Source organism: Rutidosis leptorrhynchoides, chromosome 1, assembly GCF_046630445.1.
Source record: "Rutidosis leptorrhynchoides isolate AG116_Rl617_1_P2 chromosome 1, CSIRO_AGI_Rlap_v1, whole genome shotgun sequence".
Lineage (NCBI taxonomy): Eukaryota > Viridiplantae > Streptophyta > Magnoliopsida > Asterales > Asteraceae > Rutidosis > Rutidosis leptorrhynchoides.
This window is the reverse complement of record NC_092333.1, coordinates 77,247,912-77,270,478: the sequence shown is the minus strand read 5'-3', so window position 1 is coordinate 77,270,478 and position 22,567 is coordinate 77,247,912. Positions and strand designations below refer to the sequence as shown.

The window sequence follows — 22,567 nt, the reverse complement described above, 5'->3', positions numbered from 1 at the left end:
AAGCAACGGAAATGATAAACACTAGCTTGACCTCACGAGCAATACCCCCTAATAATACCCATCACCTCCTTAGCTATAACTCATAATTTCCTTAGCTCTATCCCGCTCGAAAAGCTTGTTTTGAAAATAACTTGCTCATGATCTCGTCGTAGTATTTTATGTATAATAATACTAATAATAATAATAAGATTTATAATAATAATAATAATAATAATAATAATAATAATAAAAATAATAATAATAATAATAATAATAATAATAATAATAATAATAATAATAATAATAATAATAATAATAATAATAATAATAATAATAATAATAATAAATATTGAGAGAAAGAAAGAGATTGAATTGTAATGGATTCGGCAGAAACCTGGGCTATTTATAGAAGAATTCTGATTCCTGACCCCCATGCGATCGCATGGGTTTTATGCATATTTCCCATGCGATCGCATGGCCCCAAAATCCAGCTCACAATTTTTTTGTTTTCTTGTTTGTCGACATATTATTATATATATATATATATAATTTATATTAATTATATATATATATATATATATATATATATATATATATATATATATATATATATATATATTATATTCATGTACATAGTTAACTTGTAATTTTAGGTCCGTTGACTCGTACGTTGATACTCGGTTTATGTCTCGATTCCGGATTTTCGAACGTCCTTTCGTACGCTTAGAAAACTTGTACTTTACGTTTCGTGACTCATACCTTTGTCAAAATATAGAATTAAATTATCAATAAACTATATTACTCAAAGTGTCACTTTAGCGTTCGAGTGTTTTGGTCATTTGCTTCTTTAATTCCTCGTCTCGTTATTCATTAATATTAATATATATTTAATAATATATTAAGTCTTTATAATAAATCATTTTCTCGTTATTTATCAAAGTATATTTAATAATATTGTTTTAAATCAAAACGTTTTATGACCAAGTTAATATTATATTTTATCACTTTGTAAAATATATATTCAAATTACGTCAAAAACATTTTAACAATCAATTCCTATTATATCTAAAAACGTTTTCGCACGTTTGAAATTAAATCAATAGAATATTATGAAATTTAGTTCTCCACTAACTTTTGTATAAATCTCGTTATTTGACACTTTGTTCTCACTCATAGATTACTTTACCATTTATTTCGTATGCCGTTAAAATGAAATGATTTCTCAAATCAACGTGGACCTCACAACAGAGGCTCGTAATCATATCACAATGTATCTGATAATTCCATCATTTGATATTATCTTTTAATTCCTTCGATGAATATGTTAAACATATATTGAAACAAATACGTTCATGTAAAGTATTATACATCTAATACTTTGTTAACGTTTTCAATTATTATAATTATATATTGTATATACATATCTATATGTACATAAATGTTCGTGAATCGTCGAGTATAGTCAAAAGGGTAATTGAATATATAAACATAGTTCCAAAATTTTCGAGACTCAACATTACAGACTTTGCTTATCTTGTCGAAATCATATAAAGATTAAATTTAAATTTGGTCGAAAATTTCCGGGTCGTCACAAATACACCTCTAGGTGATGAGGATAACTTGCTTTTAAAGAAAAAAAAAGGGTTTTTTTATAGAAAATATTTACTTCTAATTTTATTTTATAATGCTTGATTATGATTATTGATATTAATGATTAATGATTAATATTAATATTTAATATGAATAAATAATATGATATGATTATAATTTGCAAAAATTGTTTACCAGTAATTACACGCAAACATACATTCAAATAAAAGTGACTGCAGACTCTTCAATTTCCCCCAAATTTTGTAATCACTATTTATAATTCATCCATCGATCTCTGTGTGCGTAGTCCATGGATTCATAATAATCCTACGCTACACTCTCTTTGCAATCACTTTAATCTCCTTCATACCTTTTAATTCAATTAATGGGTTTCAGAAAATGGGTCGCAGGGTTTCTAGGGTTTGGAAATCACGATGAAAATGATAATACTGAAAACGATAATCATAAGACTAGAAACATGAACTCGGATGAAGAAATTCATCATCATCATCATAATCATCCTCATAGTTATAGTAATCGTAGAGGATTTAGTGTTCAAGTTCCTGTAGATAAAGTTCATCAAATCGGTCCTGTTTTATTTCCATGTGTTGCTGGCGATGGTGGTATTCAGGTATAGTTTTGCCCTATTCAATTCTTTGTTTATATGCTGATTTTATGTTTTGTATTTTATGTATTGTATTTCATGTATGTATGTTGTTTGATGGAATTCATGGTTTACTTGTATACTTTACTTGTATACTTTTACTGCACATATTGGAATTCATGGTTCTTTATGGTCGGAGGTCCCTAGGAAGCAGCCTCTCTGCTCTACAGAATAGGGAGGGACGACTTCCTCTACCTGGGGACCGATAGGTATCCGTGGGTGGAGGAATGACTTCCCTTTTACTTTAAGGTAGAGGAAAGGACTGTCTACATCTAACCTCCCCCATACTCCACTCTAGTGGAATTGGGTATTGTTGTTGTTGTTGTTGTTGTTGTTGTATGTTGTTTGATGGTAATTCTTATAGCTGCTATAGGTTTGATGAATAGATCCTTGATATAGTGGATTGTTTCTATTTTAGAGTACAATTTGAGAGTGTCACGTGGCCGAAACGTTTCATCAAAAATTGAGCAAGATGTTGATATAAGAGAATGGAAATAGTTAGAGTAAATGTTGCGCGTAAGAACATATTTTAGAACCATCACTAATGTGGCCTAGTGATAATGTGTACTCATGATGCTTATTCGTTTACTCCGTGTCAACAAAACACTTGCTTTCTTCGTTATACTTGATCACTGCTGAAAAAATTTGATAGAAAAGAATTCTTGCTGATCTGTTATTGTCATGATGAACTGTATTTGAGATGTTTCTTGATTGCGTTTTAATCTTGCTTGTCTGGTTGAATTGTCTATTAATATCTGACTGAAGTTTAGTGCTTTTATTCTTGATTGTACATTTTAGATGCCTTATGTAAGTATAGCTGAAAATGAGGGTTGATTGCTGTTTAATGGTTAATACAGATGGTAAATATTTGGGTTGGAAATTTAGAACCAATACTGAGGTTGAACCTAAAAAAGACCAGATCAGGGATAACCTTCGTAATAAAGGTGTCATCAGGGAATATTGTAGCATTGCGTTGTGTGGTAGCAATAGCAGTTGTAGTATTGGTATGTTGAAATGTTTTGGATCCACTGCAAGTTCATTTCAACTTATAGAGTTCAATCAGTAATATTTTTATTTTTTTTCATCAGCCTTTTTGTTTACCATGCTAAGTGCTATCTGTTTTTCATCACTTCATTTTTACTATGTGACGTGGGCATCTTTAGGGGAAGGGAAAATGTTATCACAAAAGAAACATTGATACATACTTCTGTCTCTGTACTTTGTTTTTGTTTGTGAGTGGAGATAGTGTAACGATAAACTAATAAGGATAGCAAGAACTTATTCCTATTATATTTTGTTTTGCCTTAAATTTTCTTTTTTATTTATGATGCGCGTGTGTGGAAAGACAAGGAATTATGCCAGAAAGGGAAAAAATACATTCTTTGTCTTGATCTTTGAGACTCATTCTTTATTGTTCTTTTAGTGCTCCGGAAGAGTTAATTTTCAATTTAGCAACCCTATATTGGCCAATGATTAAGGCTAGCGTTAAACTTTTATTTTAGCCTATGATTAAGGATATATTGACAGGATATGGTGATGGACTAAGGAAACATAAACATGTTATTATCTTAGATGAAGTAGCAATTGATTTGTATAGTGCCTAAATATATTTCAAAAGAAACTATTTCTTCCGAGGGTAGATTTGTTCTACAAACTGAAAGAGAACTCACGAGATGTATAATTTTTGTACTATCTTTTTTTAACTACAAGGCCCAGCACATGGGGATTGAACTTGGTTCTTAAACTTGACAGCAACACTCAGTATTCCTAACATCCAACTAATAAACTTCATGAATTACTAAAGTAAGTCCCTAGAATACAAAATCACTAACTGCTAAGCACACAAGCCTCATATCATTTTTATAATAGATACAGAGATATAACAAGTAATAATAGATACAGAGATATAACGGCGCCTTCCGCACATCGTGTTGCGGGGGCAGTGGGGGAGGGGGGTTTTACCGCCCATGCCCTCGGATTGGGCCAGGTTTCCTCCTGGGCAGCAGTTGGGGGTGGGTTATGCAATTGCGGGAAATGAACGCGTGGGTGGTTTAGTCCCCCTGGGTGATCCCAAATTGTTGTTCAAAGGAAAACAAGGAATAATAGATACAGAGATATCAATGTCTAATGTGTGCTACCCATGAAATGATTTTGCATTTCGTATAATGGGATTAACGCATTTGGATGAATCAGACATTTTTTTTTTAATAAATGTTCTTCTGTTTTCCTTGAGTGAGTTTCACATGCGCAAAGTGAGTCTACCACTTCCATTAGTTGAACTTTTTGATATTACCTATGTGACCCATTCAGGATAAAAGTTAAACTTTTATGAAATTGCTATTTGATAAATGGTACTAGCAGTTAGAGATCTTGAGCCCACACAATTACATTATTTTTCAATTGGAGGGTATTATAGATCAATGACACTTAGTTATGGTTTCAGGGTCTAGGATGGTATACAAAACGTCTCAGGGTAGATGAAGATGGAGATGTTGCAGACGAGTTTCTTGATGAGGTTTTTTCGGAAACATCAGCATCTAATATTACCGAAGTACACCACAAGCAATTTCCCAAATTTGAAGTGAAAGTAAACACTAAATCTGCTAAAGCAAGGAATCCAATTTTATCACGTGAAGGAACAATTCAGCAATTTGTGGAATATCGAGGTCGGTTCTTGCTGGCCTGAATTGCACATGGCTTTTTGCAAACTCGATAGAAGGTTATCTTCTAGGGTTATGTTTAGACATAGAATTGTATATCAGTTGGAATTCAATGAACTATCTCTAAGTCTTGAAACGAGAATTCTCCATTGCTTTAATGGTGGTGTGTTGTGGTTTATCATGATTGGTTTAGAGGTTATGTTTTTGTTTTGGTTTTATATCAAGAAATATCCTCACCTGCTTGTTGTTTGAAGATACAAGGATGTGGTTTTTTATAGGCTTGCAGTAATTTTAGATATTGATCAATAGTCAATATTAAGGTGGATATTTATGGATGTTTTACTGCTCCTGTACAATTATATGATTTCTTTGATCATATTTCTAGTCCTGCATTTTGTTAGATGAAGCAATCAAAGTTTTTTTTAATCAAATCAAAACTATAATAAAGGTGGAGAAAACTGAAAAATAATTTGTTTGTAGACCAGAAGCTAAGGTGATTCATGCTTTTAGATGTCATTAATACATGTCACTCGAACATTTTATACCAACCTATGTACTACAAGTGGGGGCGGAACATTTAAGGGACCAAAGGGGTATCCGCCCCCCTCGATTTCGAAAAAAAAAAAAATTACACTAAAAAAAAAAAATTACGAAAAAATAAGGTTTTTTTTTGTGTTTACCCCCTTCGATTAGTTTCGCCCCCTCTCGAGTTGGGTTCAAGTTATTGTCAAGATGTTAGATTTTCAGGTAAACTATACCACTTAATGCTTTTTCTCCTTAACAGAGTCTCTTTAATGATACAGATATTATTTATGCACAATATGAAACTGAATATAGTACATTTTTCTTTTAACATATTGAGCAACTGTGTATGATACATAATTAGTCCCCCGAATATGAGATATAAGGACATAGGCTATTGATATGATTATGCTAAATCATAATAACTAGTTTTTTGGCCCGCGCTTTCGCTGCTGGTTGGTGGAGCGGGTCAGGGGATTCGAATGGTATTGAGTTAGTGATTTGGAGGTGTTGGGCAAATCATGTTTTGAAAAGAAAAAAAAAATTTACTATTCACGAATGGTGTCAACCAATCAGAGGTTGACACCATTTACCACAAATTATATATATATAAATATAAATATCTTAAAAATACTTTTCATGGTATGATAAATCAATTTTATAAGGATCTAAATTTCTTTTCTTCATGACATGACATAGATAAAGTTGGAAATTTCACTTGTTATAATTCTTTTCAGGAAATTATCAAAATCTGTAAACTGATTAGGTAACGTACATGTGAGTAAAAGGAAAACGTTATCGATTTATATTTTTCAATCACTAGCGAGTTAGTATTAATAAAATTTTTGTTCTATTTTCGAGCTACTTCAAATTTATTAAAGCCGGTTCCGGTAGGCCCGATCCTTGCCAAAACACGTTTGTAACTAATTAATTAATTCATCTTCATAATTTTGGTCAAACATATGTAGATCATATTTGTACCATATAATTCTTTGAAATTAAAAGATCCAGGATTAATTAATTTAAATACTACGGAGTACTGTTTAAAAGAAAAAAAAATCTTAATTTTTTATTGGTTGATGGTGATTACCATCGCTATCTCCCAATATATCTTTCTTTTTATGATGTGATATTAAAGACAAAAAAGGGCGTAAGGCACCCTTTAGTCTTTCCTATTCTCCTCTCACCGTCACATTTATTTAATAATTATATTATATAACTATACTATACTAGTGGTTGTTATAGTTTGGGTTGGCAATACTTTTTTATCAACTTGCACCATTTTTATAAGTTATAACCAATAAGATTTTAAGTTATTCTAAGCCATACAATAGCAAATATCTTAATACAGTATTTGTTTTGATTGGTTGGTGATGCTTTCATTTTTTTCTCACTTATATCACCATTTTATGATGTGACATAGAGGACATAAAAAATGATAATGCATGACACACTCTTTCTCACTGTCTTGCATTAACCATATAATCAATCATCTTTAGATCAAACAAAACATTAGTGTATGACCTACTAAAAGGTGACTCGATATGCATAGAACTCATTACCCATTAATGTAAAAAATCAGCTTGAAATAACTAATTTATACCAAAAATACATATGAACCGGCCGCGTCAATCGAATATTGATTCTGGTAGTAACCGACACGCAAGGCCTACACCTGACGCTCAAACCAGGGCCCGGACCAGTCCTGGGCTTCTTCTTTTTTGTCTGAAAAGACGAAAACTTATATAGAAAACGAAGACGTGTTCAGGAAAAAAAAAAAAAAAAAAAAAACGTCAACAACCAGGAAATACAAAACGGAAGGCCGGGAAGAGGCTACACATAAATGACCCGTACAGGTTTACGTTTACATAACACGAGCTTAAGCATAAGACTAATGAGTTTGGAGTACCACATATCCAGCCCAACCTGGCCGATATGACCCACATATGACCCGTACACTACTTGCTGTCTATAAGAAAACAGAAGTCAACATTTAACATTTAAAATCCTTGAATGTAATTTTACAATGTACATGAGTTTATACTGATTGCCCGGAGAAAGGTGTCAACATTTAAAACATCTCCGGCGAAATATAAAATAAAAATAAAAATGAAATTCAATGGAGATAATAACTAAAACATCCATCTCCCTTTGTTTCAAAAGACAATAGAACACACAAGACCTCTTGTCTTGTGGTAGACATTTCTTGCTCGACCGAAAACGCGCTTTTCTTAATTTTTTTTCTCTATTCGTCGTCTTCATCAGAATCTCCATATATGACACTTATATAGTTTCCTAAAGTCTCGAGATTCAGCCCGGGAAAACGATGAGAGGTAGTAACGGGCCCCGGATCAATCTGCACAAACGGCCATTGCATGTTTTCGGATGCTTCACATTCTTCCCATCCGTCACCAATTGCACAAAACTGCACGTTTGGCCCGTTGAAACGCTCTTTTATCATCGAAAAACATTGATACTTCCCGACGTCCCATGAGCTGTAAACTGTGCAAAACTCTCAGTTCATCATTCAAATTATCTAATAACATTCAATCATGAATATTTGAAAACCGAAACTTTAAAATAATGTTTCATGTGTGTTACCCAAAACTTTATAATTATTGCCATTTCAAGTCACTATAGCAGATAATTATATCCAAAATTAAAATCCAAAACCATAGTAAATCTGTAAGTAGGAGCACGAAAACAATGTAAATCAAGTGACTAACCATTTTCGGAGGAAAACAAATCATCGAGCCGAAATAGTAAGCATTTGACAAGGCTGGGGATTAATGAGCCTGAAGTTACAATAACGTTAATGTTTTGAACCCTAGAACTTGTAGAATCTGAGATGACATCCGCTGATTCTACCGAGGGAGTTGAATCTTTGTTTCCACTTGCACATTGCTCGACACAAGCCCGAGCTGCAATCGAAGAGAAATGCATAGGTTACAAATAGAAATTTAAGACCAATTTAATGTAATGTTATTTCTTCTAATAACATATTGATGGGTCCCACAAAAAGAAATTACAGATACGGTTAGTTAAGCTATTAGTTTCCTAACTCGCTTTTACCTAGCCGAATATGCATGCAGGTGCTAAAGCTTAAAGAACCATTAAGCTATCCAACATTAATCGCAACAACATAAGGAACAATTAGCGGGTTCCAAAACAATAAATTGATTTAATACTTAAACTTGTGATCTTTTGTTTACATAATCCATACAAATTAAAGCAAGAAAAAACCAGGAAATTATAATTTCCCTAAAAATAAAAAAAAAACAAAAAAAAGATAAAAAAAAATTTCTTATGTTTACTAAACGGGGGTTATGCAGCATTTTAGCGCTATACTTTACAGGCATCAAACACGTTGCACATCTCACCATTAAATTATTACATGTTGCCCAAAGGAACAAAATATCCACAAACTACTCATTGTATATACGCTATTAGCATGATGATAATATACGGAATAATACACTCATATACTGTCTACATGTGTGACAGGTGAAACAACAAGAGTATAAGACCTATAACTTATTATATATCGACTAAATAAAAATAAATGCAACTTACCTGAAGATAGCCATTTGTCAGTATACTCATCAGTCACCCTATAAAGATTGTCCCAAGATTTTGTCATCTTTTCACCAAATACGCTACGCAAACCCTGCGTAACATGACGATACAACGACAGTAAGACTAATCTGTAGTTAAAAATTAAGTTACAAGTGATTCACAGAAGATCAACTAATGGCATAAATAGCAAATAAAATTTGTTACTGATACTGAAAAGACCACAAAATATGCATGTAGTTATGTAACGGATAACGATAGTTGGACATTGATGTAACAGATAACTTTTAAGGCTAAATTATTTCTATGTAACATTTACTTCTAGTGTAAACATGTGAAGCAATTAGCAATTTACATTACAACATTTAGTAATTATGATATTGAATGAGTTTGCAAGTTATTAAGTGTGATTTTAAAATTTTAATTCCATTTTCGTTCCAAATTAACAGAAGCTGAGCTGAAGAGTGAAAACTATGATCAAGATTACATTCTAAAAGATGACATCACACTTGATCTCAGATCATAATATATAATAACCTATAGATTACATAAAGGAGGAAACATCAATCTAACTATGTTGTCCTCCATGTCCTGAACTCCTGATATTAACTTTTTTTAAGTAAATTTCTTGCACTATCCTATTAAAGACAAACCATAAAAAACAGTAACTAGTCGTACAATTTACATAGTCGTACAATTTAAACATTGGTGTAGGTTTGAAGCACCAGATTCCAAAAAAAAAAAATTTAAAAAATAATCAATTGACTAAAAAAAGTCAGCATAAATCTTAAATCCTAAATCTACAGTATATAGCAGACACATAACCAATCAATTACATCAACTGTTATATACAATGATGAGTAAAATAAAATAACCTTTTTATACTTATGAGCAATGGCCCTGTGCCTATATGCCAACTTCTTCTTGTTAGAATCATCATCAAAAGCAGTACCCACAAAACCATCATTTGCAAAATCATAATCAGTCAGATCTAACCCATCATCATACTCCCTCATTGCATCAATACAAGGCTTGTTGCATCCTTCAATCTGCTCAAATCAGATATCAAATATAATATAAATCATCAAGAAAACCAAAAATTTGAACAAGAAAAAAAGCCCATTACATTAAAACTAAAAAATGGGTCTCTAGATTCAATTCTACAATAAAGATGGGTTTTTTCTTCAGTTAAAACATAAATCAAGATTTTTAAAAAAATGGTATTTTGACCAAGAAAAAACCCAAAACATTAAAATCAAAATCTGGGTATTTTCTTGGAAATCTTTATATTAAAAATTTTGAATTTTTTAAATAAAGAATAATGGGATTTAAACTTACTTGCTCATAGAAGAAATAATCATCACAAATTCGAAGGATTTGATTCTCCCAAGTTTTGCCAATTTCAATGCCCTTTTGAACATCTTTTGAGCCATTGAAAGCTTTTGCATATGAGCCTGTGATTAAAGATTTAAGTAAAATTAGGGTTTCGTCCATATCCCAAATGAAAACATTGATTTTTTGATCCATTAATGGAAAGGGCCTGAAATCACTAGAATAAAGAAAGTGAAGAAGGTGTCGTGGTGAGTTTTTTATATCATATCATAATCATAATTGGAGTTTAAAGAGAGCAACTTTTTTGTGCATATGCAAAGGAGATAAAATAGTAAATACTGTATTTATTAATAAAAAAACTCCCTTAGAGTTTGATGGTTGTCATTATACCCCCTTCAAAACTTTTACAAACTTCATTTTAGACCGAAGACTCAAATTAGGTACATTTTGAATACGTAAACAAACAACAAATCATTTTAAACTTATTTTTTCTTCTTTACATTGGTCAAAACGTGTATATTGGCAGAGACACGCTAACTCTGTGTGCCGTAGCACCCACCAATCCCACCCCGAAAGGAACCTGTGCCGGAAAAGTACCTCCTCCCAGTACCCAACAGCGGCGGCAAGGCGATCTTTACCCCAACTAGCTAGTCCCCCGAATTCTTTACATTTATTCATCAAATAAAAATAATAATAACTTCAACATATGGACCAAATAAAACTTGTAATTATAGTTATAACCTCGTCATGTTTTTCGAAGTAAAATGCAATAGAATTGTTAGATGGAAGCTAGGTTTTTGTAACCAAGTTATTAAGGCTTTAGAGTTGGTAAAATTTGGGCTTCGACCCAATAAACCAACCAACTAGTTGCTAACAAGTTCATTTGAGATTAGCAGCCCATAAAATTAATAGTTGATGTCTTGTGAGCATAAATAGGTGTTACGTGGGTTTTATTAATCGGGAAGTGATAGTGCACCATTAATATTTATCGGTACACTACTAAAATTATTTGTACTAACAATATGAGAATGCATGTTTAGTAATATACGAATAACTTAGTAATGTATAAATAATCACCCTTTAATAATATCTTAGTTTAAGTTTGATGGTCCTACATTCACTTTCATATAGAAGGTTTACTGAATGAAAAAAAAAAAGTTGTCAAAACTAAACTCTACTTGTCAAGGCATCTTACCTTTTTAGTTTTACCCAGTGGGGTAAACGACGTTCGTTGCGTCTGTTGCGACGCCCGTTGCGATGTTTGGTGATAAGCCCGTCTCGACCCCCTCCCGTCTTATAATAAGTCGGAAAACGGTCAAAATTCGGATCAAATACAGGAAAGGTCGGGTCAACATTGACCAAAAGTCAAAAATTCGGCTTAAATCGGTCAAATCGATCAAAATTGACGTAATTTAGTGTTACTTTATTATATTATATTAACGAATAACGATAATAACGATAATAACGATTATAGGTACAAATTGGTCAACGAATATTTTTTGGCTTTGAAATGTGTGTGTGTGTGTGTGTGTGTGTATATATATATATATATATATATATATATATATATATATATATATATATATATATATATATATATATATATATATATATATATAAGTTAGCGTCAGTCAACCTCGACCCCCGTCTCGACCGTCTCAACCCGTCTAGCGTCTTTATCAACCTTGGTTTTACCCTACATCCCTTCTCAATGTATAAAAGTTCTAGACAAAATTTCATTCATCGTCCCTGAACTTTACATCAAATTTGACTCCATGTCCTTTTTTTTTTGTGTGCATTCCTCGTCCCTAATGTATCACAATTCTACATCCCTCGTCCTCTCGTCTAGATTCTCTCAATTTCAGCTGTTTGTTCAGTCATGTGCAAAGCATGTGAGGGTAATTTGGTCTTTTCATTTTATTTATTTTCTTAATTATTTAACTTATCTTTTCACCCTCATCCTCAATCTTCATCGTCTCATCTTCATCATTCCCAAATTAAAAACGCTAGATTTATACTTCTATAAAATCTATAAAATCAAGACCAAACCTATCTTCAACCCCCACCACCGCCACCATCTGTAACATCCCGCGTTTTTCCGTTAAATTTATTTTTTAACACTGTCTTTTTTTTTAAATAATATCTTTCGTTATTTAAATTCGTAGCTTCCGTTGACTAACGTTCATAATATTTCCGTTATTTGGTTATAACATCTCTCGGTTACACTAACGTTTTTAAAATATTCGATTGGTTAATTCCCGCACCCGCTTTGAAACTTGAGGGACCGAGGTTGCCAAGTGGGCAAACTAGTTGACTAGGTCAACTAGTCAACCCACCTCATCCACCCATTCACTTCCACTCACCTCCTCATCTCTTTCTCTCCTTTCTCATCTTTCATTTTTGAACTTAAACACCCAACTCACAAAAATCATCATCTAAATCCGGATCAAGAGGCAAACATCAAAACAAAGTGCATATTCGTTATCCTCTCTTCATCCTCTACATTTTGGTACCAATTTCATCTCGTTTGGGTAACTTTCTAACAACTCTAGATTTCTCTAAATTCGTTTTATATACTTGAAATGGTGTTAGTTAGTGTCTATGGCTCAAGTATAACATGAATATATGTTTTGTTTGCTCGATTTGTTGTTTTGGAGTAACTAGCATGAACTTGAAAATGGGTGTGATTCATCTTTGATTTTGGATGAGTTAATGTTGTCAAATTGTTAAAGTTCATGTTTTAATTGTGTTACTAGTATCACTAGCTTCGTTTTGATGCGTAGGTTGATTAAGAAAACTTCAAACACATGATTATTGATTTTTGTGGATTTTGGTTAGGGTTTGATAGACTTAAAACGAACTTTTTAATGCTTGAATGCCATGAAATGTAAATTGTAAATGTATAGTTGTAACGTATGTTTCATTACCTTCAAAACGGCATATCATATGTGTGAATTGGATTCCCGAAACTTAAAATACATTTGATGAACTTGAAACTTTGAAAATAAACCTTTATTGATCACTTGACGAGATTTCGGTTATTGTAATTGATGTTTTTGCTTCTTGAAAGGTAATTAGTTGTATTCCTTGTCAAAAGAGCTTTCCAACGATATAAGATACGTATTCTAAGTGTTTACGGTTTGTGTTTTGCGCTAAATTAAATTTTGGATCAAGACTTGAACTTTTGAAACAGCCCAGGTACCAGGCCACGCCTAATGTCGCGGCGCGGCAATGGCCGTGTTTGGGGACTGTTCAACTTTGCACTTTTTCGTTTAATTCCAACTATGCTACGCACCTCCGATTAACATGTAACTTGGCCAACATGCTCAAATATGACTTCTAAGCATAGAAAAATAGTTGGGACCCGACCCGAACGTGTTGACTTTTTCGTTGACTTTGACTTGACCGAGTTTGACTTTTAGTTAAACTTAACCAAACGTTTATGCAATCGTTCTAATCTTCTTTTATACTTGATTCTTGCATGAAACTTGACAACGTGATTCACATGCTATATTTAATCGAGTCGTAACGAGCCATAGGACTAATTGAACACATTTCGCCCGACCTTGTGTCGTAACCAGTTAATTAATACAACTTACTTGTTTAGGTCAAGGCTAAGCAACTATCATGCACACGTTTACTTTGTGAAGTACTTTTATACTCGTGCACTCGAGGTGAGATCATAGTCCCATCTTTCAAACAACTTTTATGCTTTAAACTATGGGATGAGAAACATATATGTATCATACTTTTACACTTTAAACACAAGTACGAAAACGAACATTCCACGTACGGGTTTGAACAAAAATTCTCAATTCAATTATCATTAGTTACACTTGCAGGGTGTAAACGAGAACTTATATTATGTGATCACATGGGCTTGACGAGCCTCATTCGGACGGTTCGCTACCGTTAGCGGATGAAATATATTTTCGGGTCTAGTGTATGTTCTAACACTACGCAAAGGGTGCAAAACAGTTAAGTTTGATAATTGAGTGCCCGCGATACAAACAACAACTTTGGAATGCAAATGATTTTGATAATCATCTTATATTAAATCTTGTGGTTCAAATGCAACGTTTACTAAAACACCTATGATTTCACCAACGTTTTTCGTTGACAGTTTTCTATATGTTTCTCAGGTTCATACTTGGCTATTTGATACATGCTTCCGCGTACACTCATACTTGCTCGGAGTCAAGCATACATACATACTTACGCTAGTGATATCACCTTTGGATTCAAACTTAAAGCATACATACTTTCGCTATTTATAGCAAACCGTGATTTTAAACTAATTATGTCGCAAGTTGTTTCATTTACACTTCATAACTTTTGTAAACTTAAACTTGTTGTCGATCCGTTTGGTAAACTAAACTTTGTAAGTTTTGTACTTTTCAAAAGAATGCGACATAATTTTGGTCAAACGCGTCTCATATAGAGACTATGACCACGCAACGGGACCTAAGTAGCGGCGCCGTCGATGACGATTTTTCCGGGTCGCTACACCATCTTCAACCACCACCACCACCACCACCACCACAATCATCTTAACCCCCACCACCACCTCCATCTTCAACCACCGCGACACTCAAATTAATTAAAATGAAACACAAACTTACAAATTTATGTAAATCAATTCACATACTGAACAAACATGTGAAGAAAAGAATAAGATTCATATCAGATTTATAAAACAAAGTATCACAACCATGTTATAGAATGAAACCTGTCGTTATTATTCAATATTGATGTGATATTTATATTACAATGCAAACCCTAATAAACCTACAAACCCTAGTGGACCTAAGCCCGCAATCGGGTTGGGCTAACTTATCATCTAACAGTCCCCCGCAGTCCGAGCGGCGAAATCGCGAAAGCTCGGAATGGAAGAAAACAATAAACATAAAAAGAAGAAATAAAAACACATATTTTCTCTTTAATTTGTTGTATCAAATTGATTGATATCGTTGTTTGGTTGCATTGCTTGACTGCGTTTCCTTTTCCGTAACGTTTTTTTTACGTCGTAGCATGCTTGCCTAAGGATTGAGCAGAACTTGGGCTTTGAACTATTTCCGCCGATACAATCTTCTTCAACGCTGCAAAACAAGAGAGTTTTTTTTTATTCCTTTTTTTTCGAGGTTTGGAACCTAGTCTGGCTAGGCGGCTCATCCCCACGCCGATTATGATTGCAAATGGTTTGGGGAACTTGGAAAGTCTAGACTTCTCGAACAAGGTTTTTTTTTTTTTTTTTTTTTTTTTTTTGGACTTCTATCTTATGTTTGCTTTTATATGAAGCCTAGACTAGATTTACACAATTCTAGAAGATACAGAATGATAAATTCATACTGTATATCATTCTGCTAACTGTCAGAAGAAAAAAACACTCAACAGTCAACATTGAACGTGCACTCAACACACATACAAAAATGAATAAAAAAAGAGATAAAATTAACAATTTTTGATCATATACTTTAGTAGAGTTATCTATTCCTTTCTCATGATATTGAGTTGTTATTAACATTAACTAATTCAGCCGCAGCACGAGCAGCAGCAGATGCGCGATCTGCAGCAGCTATTGCAACACGAGCTCTCTCCAACACATCAAATGACTCCGATGAAACTGGTCTTCCCTTTTGACTTTCTGCTAAGGATTGTTTGACTTCGATCGGACTCACGATTGCAGCAGCCTTGGGAGATTGAAGTGGCTGAACAGGAACTTGTGGGCTGCTGATCGATAGTGGCCGAAGTGCAGCTTTTGGGGGTTCTTTATTATTGATTTGTGAAGTGACGCTTGATATTTGCCTTGGTCCATTCAAAAGATCCTCTGGCAATTTGTTGAATTCAACTTCGGTTTTAGATGAATCCCATAAGATATTATATTCTCGTGCAATTTCTTTTAATACGTTAAGCTTTACCTCACCGGACGGAGTATAAACTGAAAGTTTCTCAATTATTGTACGGTTGACACTTGTATCAGGTCGAAGCTCAGAGGCAGCTGCAATAAACTCCTTCCCGTATTTTGTAGCGAACAAATTTCTAACAGTCAATAAATCGGGCAAATCGGAGCATCTCGGAGCTGTAAAAATTATGCTTGCAACAGCTTCTTTTAACTCCAATGGACATTCTTTATGGCTTTCGATAATCGGAACTCGTGCAAGAACGAACTCACAAAACATCTCCAAGATCTCATAGGCAGCCCATATATTTTGTTCTCTTATAATATGCTCCACTCGTATCCGCGCTATTGGTTCTTGCCCAGATTGAAGAAACTGAGCTATTTCCTGGCGCATTAGTTTCAACTGTGTGTCTCTCTTGTTTGAAGCAATTTAATCCGTGATATCGCTAACGTTAGGCATGTTTTAAGAACCGAAACAAATTCGATGGACGTTTGATAACACGAGGCGTATTGTTCCGGCTCTCAATGAAAGCACCAATTGATCAAGCATATTTCCGCCTAGGATAGAAACATACTTGAGTGCAATAGAAGGAGGGTTTTATTAGTTCAGCTGCATTAACCTCGGGTCCGGATACCGTGATAACCCTAGCCGAGATGATTATCTCGGGAGGGTGGCTAAGGGCTGACCGTCGGCCAATGGCGGCGCCGATTGGCGGCGAAGGGGAAAAACCCTACGAGGAGTCGTAGGTAAAAACCCTAGTGTAGATTGTCCATATCGCAAAAAGAAAACAAGAAAAAGGAGGATTCATAGTGAAGGATACGTACACATGCGTGATGGTGGTAAAAAGATTAATTAGAAGACAAATTAGTAGCAAGTTACAACCGATGGTTTTATTGTGCGGCTGAAAAAAAATAAATAAATAAAATTGATGATAGTTGAAAACGGCGATGACACACTTGGGGTTTTGAACGGCGAGTACGATAAAAACTAAAAAATTTGGATCCCTCCGTATCACTGACTTGATCGAAGGATAACGAACATCAAATACAAGCGGATCAAATAGTTAGAGCACTGGCTCGGATACCATGTTATAGAATGAAACCCGTCGTTATTATTGATGTGTGCGAGGTGTACTAGGAAATAGTATTATTTTTATAAGGAAATACTATTAAATACGATACAATTTTACACAAGATATTTATTTATTTATAGAATGGATATACCTAAACCTTGCTACAACACTTATAGGCAGTGTACCTAATCGTACAGTAGTGTAGTTTTTAGTAAGTCCGGTTCGTTCCACAGGGAAAATTAAACAAGCTTAACACTATATTTTTAAAAACTATATTTGTAAAAATACAAAAATATATATAAGTAATATTATTATTATAAAAGGGGGGGGGGGGGTTTTTTACCGTTTAATGACCGGTTTGTCGATTTTAAAACTTTAGTCGCAGTTAAAACATAATGTAAAATATTAAAAATAAATAAAAGACTTAATTTAAAGCGTAAAGTAAATAACGATAATGAAATTGCGATAAATAAAAGTGCGATAAAATAAAATTGCGATAATTAAAGAGAATGATAATTAAAAGTGCAATTAAATACGATGACAGTAAATAAAAGTGCGATAATTAAAAGTGCAATTAAATATGAAATAAAAGAATTATGCTTATTTAAACTTCCGTAATCATGATGTTTGACGTGTTGATTTTAGTTTATTCCCATGGATTAATTGTCCTTTGTCCTGGATTATTTAATATGTCCGTCTGGTTTTTGTCCATAACAGTCCATCAGTCATAAATATAAAGTGCGAGTGTCCTCGTCAAATTATCCTTATATCCGAAGTCAAATATTCCAACTAATTGGGGACTTAAACTGTAACAAGGTTTTAATAATTTGTTTAATAATTACACCAGGATATCGACTGCGTGTAATCCAAGGTTTTAATACTTTGTTAACAATTATGCCAAGTGTCCTTGTACATAATTCACCCCAGTTTTAATAAGTCTATTAACTATTAATCCATTCCCGTGTCCGGTTAAATGAACGATTATTCGAACATATAAATATCCCGCCCATCGTGTCCGATCGAGTGTATATGGTTATTTATAGGTACGTCCAATTGTAAATCTTTACATTAAATTAACAAACTATCATTTAGTTAAACAAATATAAAGCCCATTAATAGCCCATAGTCTAATTTCCACAAGTGTCATTCTTTTGTTCAAACCCCAATTATGGTACAAAGCCCAATTACCCAATTTTAGTAATTAGCCCAACATCACGATTACTTCGGCATTAAATAAGCATAATAATAAATTAGCTACGAGACATTAATTTAAAAATAACATTAACCATAACTTACAGTGATTAAAAATAGCGTAGCGTTACACGGACAGAATTTCGATTTACACCCTTACAACATTCGCTAACATACCCTTATTATTAGAATTTAAAATTAAAATTAAAATTAAAATATATATATATATATATATATATATATATATATATATATATATATATATATATAAACGATATATATATATATATATATATATATATATATATACGTTTATAGATAGAGAGATGGATGGATATTGAAATGTCCCGTTCTTATTGATTAAAAACGTTCCATATTAATTGATTTCGTTGCGAGGTTTTGACCTCTATATGAGACGTTTTTCAAAGACTGCATTCATTTTAAAACAAACCATAACCTTTATTTCGTCAATAAAGGTTTAAAAAGCTTTACGTAGATTATCTAATAATGATAATCTAAAATATCTTGTTTACACACGACCATTACATAATGGTTTACAATACAAATATGTTACAACAAAATAAGTTTCTTGAATGCAGTTTTTACACAATATCATACAAGCATGGACTCCAAATCTCGTCCTTATTTAAGTATGCGACAGCGGAAGCTCTTAATAATCACCTGAGAATAAACATGCTTAAAACGTCAACAAAAATGTTGGTGAGTTATAGGTTTAACCTATATATATCAAATCATAATAATAGACCACAAGATTTCATATTTCAATACACATCCCATACATAGAGATAAAAATCATTCATATGGTGAACACCTGGTAACCGACATTAACAAGATGCATATATAAGAATATCCCCATCATTCCGGGATCCTCCAACGGACATGATATAAATTTCGAAGTACTAAAGCATCCGGTACTTTGGATGGGGCTTGTTGGGCCCGATAGATCTATCTTTAGGATTCGCGTCAATTAGGGTGTCTGTTCCCTAATTCTTAGATTACCAGACTTAATAAAAAGGGGCATATTCGATTTCGATAATTCAACCATAGAATGTAGTTTCACGTACTTGTGTCTATTTTGTAAATCATTTATAAAACCTGCATGTATTCTCATCCCAAAAATATTAGATTTTAAAAGTGGGACTATAACTCACTTTCACAGATTTTTACTTCGTCGGGAAGTAAGACTTGGCCACTGGTTGATTCACGAACCTATAACAATATATACATATATATCAAAGTATGTTCAAAATATATTTACAACACTTTTAATATATTTTGATGTTTTAAGTTTATTAAGTCAGCTGTCCTCGTTAGTAACCTACAACTAGTTGTCCACAGTTAGATATACAGAAATAAATCGATAAATATTATCTTGAATCAATCCACGACCCAGTGTATACGTATCTCAGTATTGATCACAACTCAAACTATATATATTTTGGAATCAACCTCAACCCTGTATAGCTAACTCCAACATTCACATATAGAGTGTGTATGGTTGTTCCGAAATATATATAGATGTGTCGACATGATAGGTCGAAACATTGTATACATGTCTATGGTATCTCAAGATTACATAATATACAATACAAGTTGATTAAGTTATGGTTGGAATAGATTTGTTACCAATTTTCACGTAGCTAAAATGAGAAAAATTATCCAATCTTGTTTTACCTATAACTTCTTCATTTTAAATCCGTTTTGAGTGAATCAAATTGCTATGATTTCATATTGAACTCTATTTTATGAATCTAAACAGAAAAGTATAGGTTTATAGTCGGAAAAATAAGTTACAAGTCGTTTTTGTAAAGGTAGTCATTTCAGTCGAAAGAACGACGTCTAGATGACCATTTTAGAAAACATACTTCCACTTTGAGTTTAACCATAATTTTTGGATATAGTTTCATGTTCATAATAAAAATCATTTTCTCAGAATAACAAATTTTAAATCAAAGTTTATCATAGTTTTTAATTAATTAACCCAAAACAGCCCGCGGTGTTACTACGACGGCGTAAATCCGGTTTTACGGTGTTTTTCGTGTTTCCAGGTTTTAAATCATTAAGTTAGCATATCATATAGATATAGAACATGTGTTTAGTTGATTTTAAAAGTCAAGTTAGAAGGATTAACTTTTGTTTGTGAACAAGTTTAGAATTAACTAAACTATGTTCTAGTGATTACAAGTTTAAACCTTCGAATAAGATAGCTTTATATGTATGAATTGAATGATGTTATGAACATCATTACTACCTTAAGTTCCTTGGATAAACCTACTGGAAAAGAGAAAAATGGATCTAGCTTCAACGGATCCTTGGATGGCTCGAAGTTCTTGAAGCAGAATCATGACACGAAAACAAGTTCAAGTAAGATCATCACTTGAAATAAGATTGTTATAGTTATAGAAATTGAACCAAAGTTTGAATATGATTATTACCTTGTATTAGAATGATAACCTACTGTAAGAAACAAAGATTTCTTGAGGTTGGATGATCACCTTACAAGATTGGAAGTGAGCTAGCAAACTTGAAAGTATTCTTGATTTTATGTAACTAGAACTTGTAGAATTTATGAAGAACACTTAGAACTTGAAGATAGAACTTGAGAGAGATCAATTAGATGAAGAAAATTGAAGAATGAAAGTGTTTATAGGTGTTTTTGGTCGTTGGTGTATGGATTAGATATAAAGGATATGTAATTTTGTTTTCATGTAAATAAGTCATGAATGATTACTCATATTTTTGTAATTTTATGAGATATTTCATGCTAGTTGCCAAATGATGGTTCCCACATGTGTTAAGTGACTCACATGGGCTGCTAAGAGCTGATCATTGGAGTGTATATACCAGTAGTACATACATCTAAAAGCTGTGTATTGTACGAGTACGAATACGGGTGCATACGAGTAGAATTGTTGATGAAACTGAACGAGGATGTAATTGTAAGCATTTTTGTTAAGTAGAAGTATTTTGATAAGTGTATTGAAGTCTTTCAAAAGTGTATAAATACATATTAAAACACTACATGTATATACATTTTAACTGAGTCGTTAAGTCATCGTTAGTCGTTACATGTAAGTGTTGTTTTGAAACCTTTAGGTTAACGATCTTGTTAAATGTTGTTAACCCAATGTTTATAATATCAAATGAGATTTTAAATTATTATATTATCATGATATTTTTCATGTATGAATATCTCTTAATATGATATATATACATTAAATGTCTTTACAACGATAATCGTTACATATATGTCTCGTTTAAAAATCATTAAGTTAGTAGTCTTGTTTTTACATATGTAGTTCATTGTTAATATACTTAATGATATGTTTACTTATCATAGTATCATGTTAACTATATATATATATATATATCCATATATATATATATGTCATCATATAGTTTTTACAAGTTTTAACGTTCGTGAATCACCGGTCAACTTGGGTGGTCAATTATCTATATGAAACATATTTCAATTAATCAAGTCTTAACAAGTTTGATTGCTTAACATGTTGGAAACATTTAATCATGTAAATATCAATCTCAATTAATATATATAAACATGGAAAAGTTCGGGTCACTACAGTACCTACCCGTTAAATAAATTTCGTCCCGAAATTTTAAGCTGTTGAAGGTGTTGACGAATCTTCTGGAAATAGATGCGGGTATTTCTTCTTCATCTGATCTTCACGCTCCCAGGTGAACTCGGGTCCTCTACGAGCATTCCATCGAACCTTAACAATTGGTATCTTGTTTTGCTTAAGTCTTTTAACCTCACGATCCATTATTTCGACGGGTTCTTCGATGAATTGAAGTTTTTCGTTGATTTGGATTTCATCTAACGGAATAGTGAGATCTTCTTTAGCAAAACATTTCTTCAAATTCGAGACGTGGAAAGTGTTATGTACAGCCGCGAGTTGTTGAGGTAACTCAAGTCGGTAAGCTACTGGTCCGACACGATCAATAATCTTGAATGGTCCAATATACCTTGGATTTAATTTCCCTCGTTTACCAAATCGAACAAAGCCTTTCTAAGGTGCAACTTTAAGCATGACCATCTCTCCAA

At 33.0% G+C, this 22,567-nt stretch overlaps 2 protein-coding genes and 1 pseudogene across 2 annotated transcripts; 1 reads left to right on the top strand and 2 right to left on the bottom strand.

The window, feature by feature from the left end:
* Positions 1-1,779: 1,779 nt before the first annotated feature.
* LOC139861856 (uncharacterized) lies at positions 1,780-5,220 on the top strand. Its single transcript, XM_071850384.1, has 2 exons — positions 1,780-2,200; positions 4,677-5,220. Exons 1-2 carry the CDS (start codon positions 1,955-1,957, stop codon positions 4,917-4,919), a joined length of 489 nt encoding a protein of 162 aa, XP_071706485.1. The 5' UTR covers positions 1,780-1,954; the 3' UTR covers positions 4,920-5,220.
* A 2,167-nt stretch (positions 5,221-7,387) lies between these two features.
* On the bottom strand, positions 7,388-10,599 carry LOC139861848 (protein phosphatase EYA-like). Its single transcript, XM_071850373.1, has 5 exons — positions 10,327-10,599; positions 9,864-10,037; positions 8,989-9,082; positions 8,142-8,336; positions 7,388-7,917 (listed from the first exon to the last, which is right to left on the bottom strand). Exons 1-5 carry the CDS (start codon positions 10,513-10,515, stop codon positions 7,661-7,663), a joined length of 909 nt encoding a protein of 302 aa, XP_071706474.1. The 5' UTR covers positions 10,516-10,599; the 3' UTR covers positions 7,388-7,660.
* Positions 10,600-15,818: 5,219 nt separating this feature from the next.
* LOC139885796 (uncharacterized) lies at positions 15,819-17,307 on the bottom strand (annotated as a pseudogene).
* Between the last annotated feature and the right edge of the window lie 5,260 nt (positions 17,308-22,567).